At 35.2% G+C, this 13,556-nt stretch overlaps 1 protein-coding gene and 1 long non-coding RNA gene across 2 annotated transcripts in view; one reads left to right on the top strand and one right to left on the bottom strand.

Moving 5' to 3' along the window:
- SLC7A11 (solute carrier family 7 member 11) overlaps nucleotides 1-12,508 on the top strand; it is a 77,355-nt gene extending 64,847 nt beyond the window's left edge. The window contains exon 12 of the mRNA XM_055275930.2: nucleotides 4,510-12,508. Coding sequence (XP_055131905.1) covers nucleotides 4,510-4,571 — 62 coding nt within the window. The 3' untranslated portion in view covers nucleotides 4,572-12,508. The remainder of the gene's footprint in view (nucleotides 1-4,509) is intronic.
- LOC134736492 (uncharacterized) overlaps nucleotides 469-13,556 on the bottom strand; it is a 46,386-nt gene continuing 33,298 nt past the window's right edge. Inside the window, exons 2-4 of the long non-coding RNA XR_010120548.1 lie at nucleotides 7,756-7,877; nucleotides 1,786-2,067; nucleotides 469-868 (exon numbers count right to left, since the gene is read on the bottom strand). This is a non-coding gene — a long non-coding RNA (uncharacterized lncRNA). The remainder of the gene's footprint in view (nucleotides 869-1,785; nucleotides 2,068-7,755; nucleotides 7,878-13,556) is intronic.

Below are 13,556 nucleotides of genomic sequence, written 5' to 3'. Positions count from 1 at the left end.
CATCCCAACAAGCAGTTTTCATGCTTGATCCTTCATTGATGTCTTTTGGTGTTCATGTAATTTTAAAGTTTTTTGCTATTTTTCTATCTCTAATGATGTTTTGAACATTTCCAAGGCCTCCAAATTTAGTGTTAGCCATTTGTGAAACTAGCAGCAATGGAGTAGTCCCATAATGGTTATTTGGTTCTCAAAAATGCCATTAAGTCTTACCAGGGAGCATGGCAATTCTGCTTTTAAACTGCGATCATTGTAACTCTTTATCTTTATAGCTGCCTTGAAAGTGAGTAGCAAAAAGCAACAGTCCTCCGTAATTTTGTTTTTTCTCTGAGGCAGCATTCTTGTAGTAAAATAAAGAAAATTCATAATATTTATTGCTGCAATAGGAAATATTTCCTTAGCCTTTGGCTAAAACAAAACACTCACATACAGACACACAAACAACAGAATCCTGAAGCAGCGCCCTGACCCTTCTCCCAACTACTCTGTGATCTTTCTGTTAGAGAGAAACTCAGTGTGAACTTAGAGACCAAGAGCCTTTGCTTGGAGCAGTTTGTTCAATGATTTAATATCATGTCCTTTCATTAGGTAAAATTCCATAGCCTTTATATTATCATTTATTTTTACCCTGATCATGCATGAGTAGATTAGCCCTGTGAAAATGATAGTCTATATCAAAATACGTTTTACCTAGGCTGTTTCCATGAAAAACGAAAGGTAACCAAATAGCACTCAGAAAATGGTGAAAGGCTGCTGAGAACTGACAGCCAGGGAATGTTCAGAATCCAAGGAGCTGAGATTTTCAGAGATTCGATAAATCTCTCCAGCCACAGGATGCCAGTATTGAACCACTTTTTGTTTGATAGCATTTCTAGGGAGAAAAGAAAACATGCTCTTAAGGGAATGGTGAGATACACGGAAAGCTTTTTTCTGCCATCTGTGACAGAGTGGTTTATTCTTCTGGTGGGTTAGTTATATTATTTATTTACTTATAGAAACACAAGCTTCTCACGCGAGGAAAAAGGGGCAGATACCCCAATGACATACGCAAATACACAAAGATAGCAAGACCTGGCAAACCTGGGCCAGGACTCAAACAGCAGCCATTTTACTTGGCTGTCTCTATTTATCAGCCAAACCTTGTCACGGGGTTGAGTGGGGTGACTGGAAGTGGGTCCCTCCTGCTCAGGGAGGGAGATAGAGGACAGCCTTATTTAAACAAACAAAATCTTTTTGATTATAAAAAACCAGACTGGGAAACACCAGCAGAATGACTAATGCATCTTTGTGGACAGTGAGTTTGCAAATCCAGAGTCCTAAAAGCATATGCTGCATACAGTGGGTCAAGATAACTTCATTTATGTTAAATCACTGACAGCTGAATAATGCATTTAAAAGACTGTTCACAAAGACTGCAGTGCAATAGGTAAGCTAATTAAGCTTGCCTACATTTCTTAGGGGTCCAAACTATCTTCATTGTAAGAATAAAATGAGATCATGCTTGTGAAAATATTTGTAGCCTTAAAAAAATACTATTATTCTTATGAAAACTTCCAGAAAAAAAAATGGCCTTGTGCTACATCACAAACATGGCAATTTTTGCTGTAGTTCCCATATTGGTACCAGGTATGGTTGGGTTAAATCAAATTTTGCAGGGTCAGTTGTTGTTTCAGATTATTTCAAGAATAACTACTGAACATGAAAGGTAAAGCTAAAAATACTACAACTGTTATTTGTTCCTGTACCTTACAGTTACTGAAAACACCAAATGCAGACTCATTAACATACCTTTATTTAAAGAAAGAGTACCAAGGGTTGATTATCCTTAAAGCCAAAAGACTGTTTTTGAACATGGATGTAGACAGGACAGTTGAATGACACATGCTCTGCAGCTTTCCCAGGCAAGCAGGAAGCTTCCTTAAAGACATACTTGCCTCTCTGGAGCACCACTGTCTGGTCCACTGCTGTAAGATAATCTAGAAGGAAAAGTTGGTGGGACTCCAACAGGTACTCATGATCAAAATCAATTACTCTGCAGAAGGCTTCATTACGATGAAAGTCATTCAAATCCTGAGATTCCAAGAGAGATCACATAAGAAAGACATAGTGGATATTGTCAACAGGGCTGATTAAACACAAAGGAAGAGGAAAGATAGCAGAAAGTGTGCAAAACCAGAAGAGAGATTCTATGGCCATGTGCCACTGAATAATGGACCGAAACCAAGCTTTTAGGAAGGAGAATGACACATTAGGGAAGCAGCAGGATCTAAGGTGCTCCTCATTTGTCTGAATGGAGGCGATGTTATGACATGGGGAAGCAAGATGTCTAAGACAGCAGACATCTGGGGGTCCCTGAATATAGAGAAACATTTTTGGAAAAGGCTTTCATGTTGGGTGTAGAGGGCAGTTGTGGAGATTAGTTCAGGAGGCTGTGGGCAGGATCTCTTTAGGGAGGCAGGGCTGTAGATGATGTCTCTTTAACATCACTGCTTTTCATTTGGCCATTGCAGATGCCTGAGATCTCTTGTTTTTCTGTTTGTTTGTTTTAAACTACTGTCACATATCCCTAGCCCCTTCTCTGTCTAAGCTACATTTTCTTTACTATTTATTAATATTTCCTTTTCCCACAAATGCCTATTTTTATAGAATAATTTTGTCATTTCCCTTTTCTGAAAATATGGGCTTTAATTGCTCTTGAGTGCTCCCTTATGCGGCACTTACATCTCAATGTAAAGGGTGGGCTGTGTAAAATACAGTTTATTTAAGAAACATTCACATAGAGTTTATAATTTACTGAGACTGTGCTGGGCCCTTTACAATTAATGTAGACTGTAAAATTAGTGGGCTGAGGACAGTATCTTTGACAAACACAGAAAGAAAAGGATGAAAAAATACCTTTTTTTTTTCGAGATGGAGTTTCATTCTTCTTGCCCAGGCTGAAGTGTAATGGCGCAATCTCGGCTTACCACAACCTCTGCCTCCTGGGTTCAAGTCTCAGCCTCCTGAGGAGCTGGGAGTACAGGCATGCGCCATCACACCCAGCTAATTTTGTATTTTTAGTAGAGACGGGGTTTCTCCATGTTAGTGGGGCTAGTCTCGAACTCCCAACCAGGTGATCCACCCGCCTCAGCCTCCCAAAGTGCTGAGATTACAGGCATGAGCCACTGCACCCGGCCTGAAAAAAATACCTTTTAAAAGGTCATTAAATATGGCTTGAAAGGAGCTATTACAGATAACAAACCATGAATGAGGAGAAAGATTCTATGTCCAGATGAAAGACTATCTGGGTCTGAAACCATCAACAGGTCAGGCTCTAAACAGCTCCAGGACTAGCAGGACGTTGAAAAGATTCTGTAGGAATTCATTACAAAGATAAGAAAAGAAGCAAACTGGCTGGGCATAGTGGCTCACACCTGTAATCCCAGCACTTTGGGAGGTCGAGGCGGGCAAATCACTTGAGGTCAGGAGTTCGAGACCACCCAGACCAACATGATGAAACCCCGTCGCTACTAAATATACAAAATTAGCCGGGTGTGGTAGCACATGCCTGTAATCCCAGCTACTTGGGAGGCTGAGGCAGGAGAATCGCCTGAATCTGGGAGGTAGAGGTTTCAGTGAGCTGAGATGGCGCCATTGCGCTCAAACCTGGGCAACAAGAGTGAAACTCCGTCTCAAAAAAAAAGAAAAAAAGAGGCAAACAAGAACCAATGTCCTCAGAAACCAAGGTCATAGAGTTCTAGAAATGCTGAGATAAAATGACCTTAGAAATCATCTAGCTCAATGGTTCTGAAGGAAAAAGGGTAGACCTTCTGAACACTGGAGCCAGCCTTTCTCAGGATGCCCTCAGTTCCTACATTTTTGTGTCTATCATCAGAATTACAGACTGCTAGGCCCCATCTTCAGTTTCTAATTAATTTAGTAGGTCTAGGATTGAGCTTGAAAAGATCCAATATGGTAGTTGATGCTAATTTTGTTGGTCCAGGGACCGCACTTTGAGAATCACTGATTTAGTCTCTCATTCTACTGATTAGGCAAATTAGGCCCTAGGAGATAAGACAATATTCTCAATACCATGTTACAAGTTAGAGAATGAAAATTATATTCTGATTCTCCTCCCAATTCTTCTGAGGAACTGATTGATTGTAATCTCATAGGTGCAAAAAGAATAAACCAATTTTAAACTGAATATGAAGTGTATTTTTAAACATTTATTTATATATTGGTCCTACTGTTTCAAAATATTTTCCCCCTTCTGGTCCATGAATAAAAATCCTTATTTGAATGCAAAATATTAATGTATTCTTGCTGAGAAGCCATCATGGGAAGTTACAGAAGTGACAAATAAATTAATTGAGCATGATAGAATTCTAATGAAGTAAGTAATTCTTGAAAGTGCTCTATGAAGTAGACAGTTGTGTGTTTTTGGTATTCAACCCAAAATAATTCATATTTTGCTGTTTTTATGCATTTCTGATTTCCATGCATTTTAAATTTATTTTTATTTCTTTGTAGAGCGAATAACCAGAACATTACAAATAATACTGGAAGTTGTACCAGAAGAAGATAAGTTATGAACTAATGGACTTGAGATCTTGGCAATCTGCCCAAGGGGAGACACAAAATAGGGAGTTTTACTTCATTTTCTGAAAGTCCAGAGAATTACAACTTTGGTGATAAACAAAAGGAGTCAGTTATTTTTATTCATATATTTTAGCATATTCAAACTAATTTCTAAGAAATTTAGTTATAACTCTCTGTAGTTATAGCAAGTGAATATGCAGTTATTCTATGAGTCGCACAATTCGTGAGTCTCTGATACCTACCTATTGGGGTTAGGAGAAAAGACTAGACAATAACTATGTGGTCATTCTCTACCACATATGTTAGCCCGTCAAAGAACCTTCAAACTGAAGACTGAGATTTTTCTGTATATATAGGTTTTGTAAAGATGATGGTTTTACACACTATAGATGACTATACTGTGAAAAGTGTTTTCAGTTCTGAAAAAAAAAGCATACATCATGATTATGGCCGAGAGGAGAGAAAGAAATTTATTTTACATTGACATTGCATTGCTTCCCCTTAGATACCAATTTAGATAACACTCATGCTTTAATGGATTATACCCAGAGCATTTTGAACAAAGGCCAGTGGAGATTGTTGAATAAATTAAAGAAGAGTTTCTAGGGGCTACTGTTTATGGGACACATCCAGGAGTTATGTTTGTTTGAGTAAAAATCCTTGAGAATTTATTATGTCAGATGTTTTTTTCATTCATTATCAGGAAGTTTTAGTTATCTGTCATTTTTTTTTTCACATCAGTTTGATCAGGAAAGTGTAAGTGTGTAACACATCTTAGAGCAAGAGTCAGTTTGGTATTAAATCCTCATTAGAACAACCACCTGTTTCACTAATAACTTACCCTGATGAGTATATCTAAACATATGCATTTTAAACCTTCAAATTACATTATCAACATGAGAGAAATCACCAACAAAGAAAATGTCCAAAATAGTCCTATATCTGTAATCATATCTACATGCAATGTTGGTAATTCTGAAGTTTTTTAAATTTATGGCTATTTTTACACGATGATGAATTTTGACAGTTTGTGCATTTTCTTTATACATTTTCTGTTAAAATATCTCTTCAGATGAAACTGTCCAGATTAATTAGGAAAAGGCATATATTAACATAAAAATTGAAAAAGAAATGTCACTGCTAAATAAGATTTACAACTGATGTTTCTAGAAAATTTCCACTTCTATATCTAGGCTTTGTCAGTAATTATCATTCAACTTGCAAAAGAGATAACTGATGAGAAGAAAATTGAAAGAATGAGAATCTGTGGATAAGTGTTTGTGTTCAGAAGATGTTGTTATGCCAGTATTAGAAAATATTGTGGGCCGGGCATGATGGCTTACATCTGTAATCCCAGCACTTTGGGAGGCCAAGGCAGGTGGATCACCTGAGGTTGGGAGTTCTAGACTAGCCTGACCAACATGGAGAAACCTCGTCTCTACTAAAAATACAAAATTAGCTGGGCATGATGGCATATGCTGGTAATCTCAGCTATTCAGGAGGCTGAGGAAGGAGAATTGCTTGAACCCGGGAGGCAGAGGTTGCAGTGAGCCGAAATTGCACCACTGCACTCCAGCCTGGGTGACAACGTGAGACTCCATCTCCAAAAAAAAAAATAAAAAAATGTGTATGTGTGTGTGTGTGTGTGTGTGTATATACATATATATGTATATGTATACATATACACATATATATGGAGATGTGTATATATCCATATATACATATACATATATACATATATATGTGTATATACATATATACGTGTGTATATACATATATATGTATACACACACACACACACACACATATATATACGGTGGAACTTACAAATTTGTGAGAGCAATATAATGATGAAATTTTGAACTGTTATTTATAAACATCTAAGGTAAAATGGTTAGTCATGACCAGAGTATGTTTCATCCTTTAATTTTTGTCCATTTGAAAATAAGGATTTTTGAAAGAATTATACCAATTAAAATTATTAAAGGCAAACAGAAAATTGTCCAAAGTAGAAATGATGACCTATCATTTGGAGCATTTCCAATTCAGTAATTTCAATTTTGCTCTTGAAAACATTTAATATATATCCAAGACTGACATTTCTTTAGCTGAACCTAACGTTTGGGTCTCTAAGTGAATTTATAATAACTTCTTCCTTCCTTAGCATATGGTTTTCAAAATTTGATTTATAATTCCTATTTCTGGTAAATATCGTTCATTTGTCCACATCTCTCCCTATCATATGTTACTGGAGGTAAGAATTTCTTTTATATTCCTATTTTTTTCCCCCATAGACTAGGCTCATAGAATTTAAACAAGCAAATTTTCCTGAGCTTTTTCTTGCTGAATGAAAGAAGACTGGTAAATTCTCATAGAGAGGTTTGCATAGTTGTTGGCTCTTCCTGGGGTTAATGTGCTTATATTCACGTGGCAAATTGGTCTCAGAATTTAATTTATTTATTTTTGATTTGAATTTCTTTTTAAAAGTATCAATTTAAAAGGTAACTAGAATTATTCTTTCTCATTTTCAAGAGTGATTTTTGCATTATTAAATTTCCCTGCCATTGTAATGCCATTTTAAGCAGAAAAAAAGTCAGCCAGTAATTAAGAAAAAAGGTGATGGAGATTAAGTAGTATTTTGGCTTATTTTTAGGACTCATGATGAGAAGACACAGAGTTCCTTTAATCAGGAAATTAATATCCATAATTTTCATTCAAAATTGTAGTATGTAAAGAAGATTCTCATTCAAAAACTCTCCTAAACACTTATTTATATATGTTTTTATATAAGTAAAATTTTTCTCATATTTTTATATGATATGCACACACACACATGCACATACTACTTACTACATGTGCAGTACTTGTACTTTGTACCATGCATATTCAAATGTTTATATACATAAGCTTATTATAACATAAAAAGTAAAAGTAATGAATACTGTTTAAAATAACTAATATAGTATTTTTTAATTTTTGTGGGGATGGATTCTCAAATACTTAATTGTGATTTTAAAAGATCCAGTAAAGACTTCTAAAGCTAAAACACAATTTGATTTTAAAAAGAATGATTCTCCTTACACAATTATAAATATTTGCAGTAAATATTTTCCTCATAATACTGTTTTGACCCCATTTAAAAAGTATTAGATTCCTTTGATCAAATGAAAACTGAACCTTATAAATGGTTAGCTGAAAGTAGACCTTATTCTTGTCCTTCTTTAGAAGAGTAAAGATTTGTCCTAGGGAAGATGGCTGACTTCGGTTCCAAACATGTATATGCATTTAGACTGTAGCTCCTCAGCCATGTGGACACAAAATTTGGACAGCTTATTAGGTTACATTAGCAATGCATGGTGGTTTCTCCAACACTAAGATATTCACGTTGAAACAGATTTCCTGTTCGTCTTATGTGTCTAGTAAAATTGTTTCCCCAATTACAATTTGACATATCAATAGAGGGTTAACAAGAGTATAATTACATAGCAGAATTCCTCATGAACTATAATCAGTCTACAGGAAAATCATTATTTTATCTTGATTAGCAGATGAATATACTGCTAAGAAAAGGAGCAACTCTGACCTTTGTTAAAGTTGATCTTTTGTAATTGAGGTATAAGCTTTGTAAAGATAAAAAAACTGAAGGCCAGAGAATCAGGAAATGAAAGATAGTATGTGACTGAAGGTAACAATATTTTAATGTTATGCAATATAGTCAGAGAAATATTAAAAATTAGTTGTTTGCTGTGCATAGGTGGATCTCGCAAGAAGCTAATGAAGCCTAAGCTTCAGTGCCTCTCACTTAGACATGTTCCATTCGAGGTCCTGAACCTAACTTTGCATTAGGAATTCTGTACTAATTTTGTTGAAGAAGACCAGCAAAGTTGTGTATACTTCTACCCCCACAAAATCTGCATTGTCCATGTGAGTAAAGTAAAATAATTCCTGTTATTTTTTTCTATTAGAAATAAGTATGGAGGATATATTTTTAAAAATTTATGAGTTAATTGAAATATCCATATATAACAAGTGGCTTTCTCACAATATATATGGTGTGATATATAGAGAGATAGTTTCACTTTCATCATATTTTATATGTTGATTCTGAACTATAGAAAAATAATAAATGGGACTTTAATTATAGCTCTTTTTCTTAGTTTGGAAAGAAATATAGAGATGTGGGATTTGAATGCCCATGAAAGACATTTTATTTTACTTGAATATATTCTTGCTTCATTTTACCCTCCATAATATGTTGTACATTAGTGCTGATCAAGTTTACAGAGTTACATTTTGCTTTCCTAACCATTCAAAGTCAGGAATTAAAATATGGCATCGTATAACTGGGAAGAAGCTCATAGTGGATGTAGAGTAGATAATGGGTCACCTTGATAGCTTCTGTTTACATTACTTGTATATGGGCAAAATAATTATTACCTATATGTGTATTTAAGCTTAATTTTCATATAAACAGTATTTTAAATCTATGTTAAAATAGATAATATCTAAAAGTGTGATCTCTAGGTAGTCGTTAGTTTATTAGTATTGTACTTTAAAAAGATTTTTAAATAGGTCTGGCGCGGTGGCTCATGCCTGTAATCCCAGCACTTTGGGAGGCTGAGGCGGGCGAATCACCTGAGGTCAGGAGTTTGAGATCAGTCTGGCCAACATGATGAAACCCTGTCTCTACTAAAAATATAAAAATTAGCCGGACGTGGTGGCAGGCGCCTGTAATCCCAGCTACTCGGGAGGCTGAGGCAGGAGAATCACTTGAACCTGAGGGGCAGAAGTTGCAGTGAGCCGAGATCGCATCATTGCACTCCAGCCTGGGGGACAAGAGTGAGACTTCGTCTTAAAAAAAAAAAAAAAAGATTTTTAAATAATAGCTAAAAGTATGATCTCTAGGTAGTCCTTAGTTTATTAGTACTGTACTTAAAAATGATTTTTTAATAGTCAATTTTGGGAGATAATTATTTTCCTTGTATTTTCCAATTAGTTGGTGTCTAAAAATAAATGTTTTGTCTAATTTTAGATCAGGTATACATTCACAAAAGCATAACTCATAGTCTCACAGGAAATTCACAAATTTTCCATATGTTGTGAGATAACTGTCCTTTCTACAACCTCATCACAATGAATTTATATAGTTACCTAGATTTTCTTAGTGTGAATCTACCAATTAATTTTCTTGGTAGTTATTTTTTTCCCTCCTCTCTGTTACTATTGGCCTTGAAATACACACAGGATGGTTACAGTGTCCTAATAGCTATTTGTTACATGTGTGTGTTTCAGCGTACTTGAATCAAGTGTACATTTATAGTACCAATAACCGCCTTTACAGCTTTACAGTTAACAATTCTCTCACAAAACTGTAGAGCATTAGGCATCTGAGAGCCATACAGAGGGCCACACTTGTTCCAAAGCGAACATATTTTTTTCTCCTCAACATATACACTACTGATTTTTTTTAAAAGTATGACTTTCAAGTGAATTAATGTATTGGTTAGGAGAACTGCTTGTTAAGTCCTTATTACCTCTTGTTGAAGCCTCAAAAGGCCGTGCTGAAAGCCAGAGGGGAAAAAAAGAGTAATGCACAGATATCTCTTTTGCAGTGGTGTCTGTATTTTGAGTACCTTGTGTGACAGGGTATTGTGTACAGCATCTTGTGGGAAAACCTATTAGGCCTTTGCATGTTAAAGCTGTATAATTTGTTGGGTTGTGAGTGGTCTGACTTAAATGTGTATTATAAAATTTAGACATCAAATATTCCTAATTAACTTTATTAGATGCATACTTGGAAGCACAGTCATATCACACTGGGAGGCAATGCAATGTGGTTACCTGGTCCTAGGTTTGAACTGTCTGAACTGTCTTATTTCAAAGGATTTCTGAATTAATTTTTCCCTAGAATTTCTCCTTCATTCCAAAGTAGAAACATACTTTGAAGAATGAAACAGATTGTTCCCATGAATGTATGCTTATACTCGACTAGAAATGATCTATGTTAAATGACTGTGTATATGAATTATTTCAAGTACTACCCCAAAGAACTTTCTTATTGCTCTGAAAGAAGAAAAGCAATGTAAATCACTATGATTATTGCACAAACCACAAGAATTCTTCAACAATTTTAAGTAATCTGATCCTCTTCTTGGAGAAAATTGTTACCTAATAGTTTTTCCTTATGAATGTTATTACTACTGGTATAAATCAAATTTCTATAAATTTCCTACTTAAGTCTTAAGAACTGGGTTCTTCCTTTGATGTTATTCATGTTCAGAAAGGAAATAACACTTTACTGTTTTAGGACAATTCCTAGAATCTATAGTAGTATCAGGACATATTTTGCTTTAAAATATATTTTGGTTATTTTGAATACAGACATTGGCTCCAAATTTTCATCTTTGCACAATCGTAATGAGTTTTCACTAGAACTTCTCAGCATTCAGGAACTTTGCAAATATAAGCATCATACGTGTTAAGACTGTATCATTTAATGCTATGAGATACATTGTTTTCTCCCTATGCCAAACAGGTGAACAAACGTAGTTGTTTTTTACTGATACTAAATGTTGGCTACCTGCGATTTTATAGTATGCACATGTCAGAAAAAGGCAAGACAAATGGCCTCTTGTACTGAATACTTGGGCAAACTTATTGGGTCTTAATTTTCTGACAGGATTTGACTCAATATTTGTAGAGCTTGCGTAGAATGGATTACATGGTAGTGATGCACTGGTAGAAATGGTTTTTAGTTATTGACACAGAATTCATCTCAAGGTGAATCTTTTATGTCTTTTTATCGTAAGCATATCTGAATTTACTTTATAAAGATGGTTTTAGAAAGCTTTGTCTAAAAATTTGGCCTAGGAATGGTAACTTCATTTTCAGTTGCCAAGGGGTAGAAAAATAATATGTGTGTTATGTTTATATTAACATATTATTAGGTACTATCTATGAATGTATTTAAATATCTTTCATATTCTGTGACAAGCATTTATAATTTGCAACAGTGGAATCCATTGAGCCCAGTGGGAAAGTCTTGGAACTCAGGTTACCCTTGAGTGATAATGCTGGCAGCCATCTCTTTGATCTGTGCTTAAACTGTAATTTATAGACCAGCTAAATCCCTAACTTGGATCTGGAATGCATTAGTTACGACCTTGTACCATTCCCAGAATTTCAGGGGCATCGTGGGTTTGGTCTAGTGATTGAAAACACAAGAACAGAGAGATCCAGCTGAAAAAGAGTGATCCTCAATATCCTAACCGGTCCTCAACTCAAGCAGAGTTTCTTCACTCTGGCACTGTGATCCTGAAACTTAGTAAAGGGGATTGTGTGTATTTTATACAAATTTAATACAATGTCTTACATTGATTGATAAATTCTTAAAGAGCAAAACTGCATTTTATTTCTGCATCCACCTTCCAATCATATTAGGAGAACTAAGATATTTATCTATGAAGATATAAATGATGCAGAGACACTTTCATCTGTGGATTGCATTGTTTCTTAGGGTTCCTAGCACTGATGCCTGCACAAGCATGTGATATGTGAAATAAAATGGATTCTTCTCTAGCTAAATGATTTCCCTCTGGGGAGAGTTCTGGTACTGCAATCACAATGCCAGATGGTGTTTATGGGCTATTTGTGTAAGTGGTAAGATGCGATGAAGTAAGTGTGTTTTCATCTTTTGGAAACTCTTGATGCATGTGCTTTTGTATGGAATAAATTTTGGTGCAATATGATGTCATTCAACTTTGCATTGAATTGAATTTTGGTTGTATTTATATGTATTATACCTGTCATGCTTCTAGTTGCTTCAACCATTTTATAACCATTTTTGTACATATTTTACTTGAAAATATTTTAAATGGAAATTTAAATAAACATTTGATAGTTTACATAATAAATATCATGTTTTGCTTTCTTTTTGAGCAGTGTATATTCATTTAAATTGAAGGCCTTAGTTTTAATGATTGAATTTATCTATTACTGATTCCACGAATTTGTTGGAGCATCCCACTTCACACCAGTTTCCTGTACTAAAAACTGGAAGTGTTGGCAGACCCAGTCTCCTAGAAACACTCCTCTTTCTCATGGTCTACATCCGTCTGTCCTCTGATCTGAAGTATCTAGCTCCTCTTCTATTTCCACCTGTACAAGTTCAAAATCTTTTCATTTCATGCCTTTAACAAGAATTTTGTCTTTTATCGCTTTACACTCTCACCTGTTTCCCCAGAATGTTCTTCCTGAAACTCAAATGAGGTCAAAATTTTCAATGGTTTCACATTTTTTATATATATATATATATATATATATATATATATATACACACACACACACACACACACACACACACACATATATATATATATTTTGTTGATGGATAAAATTCAAACTCTTCCATACAACACGTAGGGTTTTCCATCACCTGTCACCTTTCTGTCTCCAGCTTTCCACATTCTCGGCAGCCATATTAAATGTGTTCTCAGTGGTTCAACAGCAACAAAATATGATGCCATTATTTCTTTTTACACACTGAAGACTCTCACAGGAATTATATTTTCCTCCCCAACTCCCATCTCCTTATTCCACACACAGATAACTTCTACCCAACATTTAAGTTCAAAAGTAACCTCTTCCAGAAGCCTTCCCCAAGTTGCTTTAAGACCTGACACCTGAACTCATTCATCATCTGGAGCACATCTTTTTTTGTAGAACTCATTGAATACTGCTGTAATTGATTTACTGGACTCACTTTTCTGCCTGAATTTGCTGATTTTGTCTTTCGCCAACTGAAGCTTAGTAGGTGCTCAATTAATGTTTATTAAATGAATAAATTCAGTAAGTGCATGCATGAATAAATGACATTCATTAGGTTGCAAGGTAAGCTTTTTTATGATTAGCATAGAAGCAGGTTTTGTTACTCCTAAATTTAAGCAATCCATTAGATTCTATGGAAATAGATTTTCTGT

The sequence above is a fragment of the Symphalangus syndactylus genome, chromosome 4 (assembly GCF_028878055.3).
Source record: "Symphalangus syndactylus isolate Jambi chromosome 4, NHGRI_mSymSyn1-v2.1_pri, whole genome shotgun sequence".
Lineage (NCBI taxonomy): Eukaryota > Metazoa > Chordata > Mammalia > Primates > Hylobatidae > Symphalangus > Symphalangus syndactylus.
Note: the sequence above shows the minus strand (reverse complement) of the source record. Positions and strands in the feature narration are given on the sequence as shown.